Here is a 4,190-nt window from a genome sequence, read left to right as displayed (position 1 = left end):
AGACTTGGCATAGTTGGGTTTAGATGCCATAACGTAGGTTATGACTAGTACTTGAGTACTTGCTCGTGTTGACTTATACCTTGTTGCTTTACCTATTTATCTTACTTTATTGTCTTGATATATGTTAGCTAATCTTAGTCGGCTTATGATACCTACCAGTACGTATTGTTTGTACTGACCTGCACTTGCTGCATTCTTTTATGAATGCAGAGTATCATGTGGGATCGACGTCTACCCCTCGTGGCCGAGAGTTCGAGGTTGCTGATACGAGTCTTGTTGGGATGAGCACGTGGACGCTTCGCTACCTAGAGATTCCTCTTTATTTATGTCTTACTTGATATTCTGAGACATATTGAGACTATTGATGTATTATTACTACTTTCAGACTTATAGATTTTAGTTACATGCTCTTGTATGACCAGACCAGATACTGGCGGGGGGGGGGGGGGGGGGGGTAGATGTATTTCCACACTATTTATATATTCATATGTAAGACTTACATTATTTTGACCTTTTTCGCTGTTTATGTAGCTTTGTGAATGTTGGGTTAAGGGTTCTCCTACAGAGGTGGGATAAGTGGGTGCCCGCGCAACTTTATGAAATTGAGTCGTGACACGTCCATGCCCCAGGCTATGAATGGCCAAGGTGAGCTTATGACATTGACTTCGCTTGGTGGGGCTTTGATCAAATCTCTATGGATTTGGCGTTGACGACATCTTTGCACAAACTTGCAACAATCACTTTCCATTGTCATATAATAATAACTCGCTAGGAGGATTTTCTTGGCTTGCACAGAACCATTCCTGCAGGGTCACAAGTTCCAACGTACACTTCTTCCAGTAGTTTCATGGCTTCGGTGGCATCCACGCATCGGAGTAATCCAATATCCGGTGTTCTTTTGTAGAGTATCTCTTTGTATAGGAAAAACGCATTGGCCATTTTCTGGATGGCTTTATTCTTATTGCTTGTAGTGTTTTCGGGGTACTCCCTTTTTTCCAAGTATGTCTTTATGTCAGCATAAAATGTCTTGACATCGGGCTCGGCCTCCACATGGGAAAAGTAGGCATGTTCTTCTCTTAGACTTATCTCTAGCAAGTCAATGTAACTGCTTTTAGGGTGTTGTATCATGGATGTTATAGTAGCCAGAGCATCAACAAACTCTTTTTGAGCCCTTGGTGTATGCTTGAACTCCATATCCTAGAACTTGTTTTACAACTTTATGCGAGGTTTACATATGGCAAGATCTTGGCATTCTTCGTGGCATATTGACCTTGTACTTGGTGCATTAGTAAATCTGAATCTCCTATCACCAACAATTCGTGGATGTCCATATCTAAAGGCATTCTGAGACCTAAAATGCATGCTTTCTATTCTGCAATGTTGTTGGTGCATCCGAACTTGAATTTTGCGGCTATCGAATAATGATGTCTGGTTCATGATATCAAGACTGCCCTGATTCTTGAACCTTTGTGGTTAACTGCACCGTCGAAAAATAATCTCCTTCCAGCATAGGGTCGGTTATGTCTTCCTCCACTATCAATATATCTTCATTTAGGAAGTATGTACGGAGCGGTTCAAAATCCTCATTGATTGGGCTTTCCGCTAGTAGGTCAGCCAATGCTTGCCCATTAACTGCCTTTTGTTTATGTATGTGATGTCAAACTCACTCAGTAGAATTTTCAATTTAGCCAATTTTCATATAGGCATGTGTTGGCGGAAGATATACTTTAGTAGATCCATCTTAGATATGAGATGAGTGGTGTACGATGACAAATAGTGCCTTAATTTTTAAGCTACCTATGTTAGAGCACATGTCTTTTCCACTAAAGTGTACCTCGCCTCGCATGGCGCACTTCTTTTTACCTGTTTTGTCGTGTAGTCCTAGCACGTATCATAAGGCATTATCTGATACCGACAGATATCATAGTAAAGGACTCCCAGGTCTAGGTACCAAGACTGGTGGATTGGAAAGATACTTCTTGATGGTATCGAATGCTTTCTGACACTCTTTGGTCCATTTTGTGGACGCGTCTTTCGTTAGAAATTTGAGTATGGGTTCCACAATCACGGTGGATTAGGCTATGAACTGACCAATATAATTCAACCTTCCTAGGAAACACATGACCTCCTTTTTAGTTTTAGAGGCGGCAACTCTTGGACGGATCTAGTTCTATGCTCTTTCGGCTGACTATGAACCCAAGAAATTTTTCTGCATGTACTCCAAATGCGCACCTGGCCAGGTTTAGTGTCACGACCCGACTAGGGGGCCACGACGAGCACCCGGTGCTACCCCACCCGGGCACCCCGTTATCATGCATATCATAACATCTAGGTGAACCATAATTCATTTCATGCATTTTAAATCATTAATCAAGCTAGTCCCATTGGACGATCATCATCAATTAACATATCATGGGCATCTATGCCATGTCAAATATACAAGGCCGACGAGGCCAACAAAAGATATACAAAACATAGGCCGACATGGCCAAACATCTCTACCCACATACACATGACTACGAGCCTCTAAGAGTATGACATATCATGAGCGGGACAGGACCCCGCTATGCCCATAGTTATATACACAAAAGAATGAGTACCCAAAAGATATGGCTCCGAAGGAAATGGAGCTCTCTATGAAATCTTCAAATAGGCCGCTATGGGTCAAGTCTGTCTCCCTGTGCACCTGCGGGCATGACACAGCGTCCACAAACAAAAAGACGTCAGTACGAAGAATGTACTAAGTATGTAAAGCATGATTAACATTGATATACAACATAATGAACAATATATGGAATAGCATAGGAGGGGAGACAATAATATCATCATCATCATGTCGCTTACTTACTCACATCGTCATTCGTGCCCCATAATAAAACTCGTACCATGCTTGTGCTCGTATTAGTGTACATATCCTCATTCGTATTCTTATACATAGTCTCATCACATTCTTTTACATAATATATATACATACATAATCATTTCGTATACATGGCATTTACATAGCGTACCCGACCTCATTGGATCAGTATTTCATATACATACTTGGCCAACCAAGGCTCAATGTTACTCATACCTGGCCCTACCAAGGCTTCAGGGTTATCCGTACCATCTGCAGATGTGTGCGCGCGTTTCGAAATCGTATACATATTCTATACATATTTATACACATATATTCTACCCGACGTTATAAGCTCGGGGTTTCATTATAGCCCTTCATGGGCACGTATGAGCATAACAGCCCGTAGGCACTTTTAGCATCATTATTATCACCATCATCATTACTATCATTATCGTTATTGTTACTTCTATATCGTAGTCCTACTCGTCACCTGAGGTGCGTAGCGCATTCGTAGTACCAATCAAGGATAGTGAGCTTATGAGCTCGGAATGTGAAACATTTGTAGTCAACATGCTCATATAGAGGGATTAGGAGTTTGGCCAAAGAACCATGCCTTATGAAAGAAGGGTTAGCCTTACATACCTCTTTGTCGAATTATTCTACACTTGCACGTACTCCTTCGATGCTCGCGTTTTTACCTTCATTAAGGCCATACTATCATTAGTATCGATAACTAGTGCACATGGCTAGAACTAGAGAAAATTGGACAGCATCTCCTTTATCTATACGACATTTGTCCATATCATAATTCAACCCCAAACGTCAACAACACATTTATAATATCATTTCCATGGCCATTAATCATCTACATTATCCACATTCTCAATTCACTTCCATTTGTCCCTATTGCGGGTCACAACACCCAACTTCGTTCATCCATATACAATGTTTATTTCATGATCTTAACGTCATTTATAACACACTCATATCACAATACAACAACAATCATGATTCAATTCAAACTATGTCTCAAAAACGTCACTATTCATCATTCATGTCCTAGTGGACCATGTTTTCTACAATCCATGCATTTTAATTCTCCCATACCGTAAGCATCATATAAAAATCATGAATCTTACCTTAGAAGTTGTAGGGACAAGCTTTTGTTGATAATACTCCACTTTGAGTAAAACCCTAGTCTTTCTCCATTTGGGTTTCTTGACTTTAGATGATCCTTGATGGGTTTCTACCTTGGATTTACTTGTTTAATGTGGTTGATGGATTAATACCCTTGAAAACTTGTACAAAAGTTGTAGAGAGATGTTTTAGAGAGAGAGAGGAAATGTGG

The 4,190-nt window shown here is 40.5% G+C and overlaps 1 protein-coding gene across 1 annotated transcript; it reads right to left on the bottom strand.

The window, feature by feature from the left end:
* Positions 1–768: 768 nt before the first annotated feature.
* LOC132639401 (uncharacterized) lies at positions 769–1,194 on the bottom strand. Its single transcript, XM_060355849.1, has one exon. It carries the CDS (start codon positions 1,192–1,194, stop codon positions 769–771), a length of 426 nt encoding a protein of 141 aa, XP_060211832.1.
* Between the last annotated feature and the right edge of the window lie 2,996 nt (positions 1,195–4,190).

This window comes from Lycium barbarum, chromosome 5, assembly GCF_019175385.1.
Source record: "Lycium barbarum isolate Lr01 chromosome 5, ASM1917538v2, whole genome shotgun sequence".
Lineage (NCBI taxonomy): Eukaryota > Viridiplantae > Streptophyta > Magnoliopsida > Solanales > Solanaceae > Lycium > Lycium barbarum.
Note: the sequence above shows the minus strand (reverse complement) of the source record. Positions and strands in the feature narration are given on the sequence as shown.

Coding starts and splice junctions, on each gene's coding strand:
- LOC132639401 (XM_060355849.1), bottom strand. CDS start 1,194: ATGGAGTTCAAGCATACACCAAGGGCTCAAAAAGAGTTTGTTGATGCT.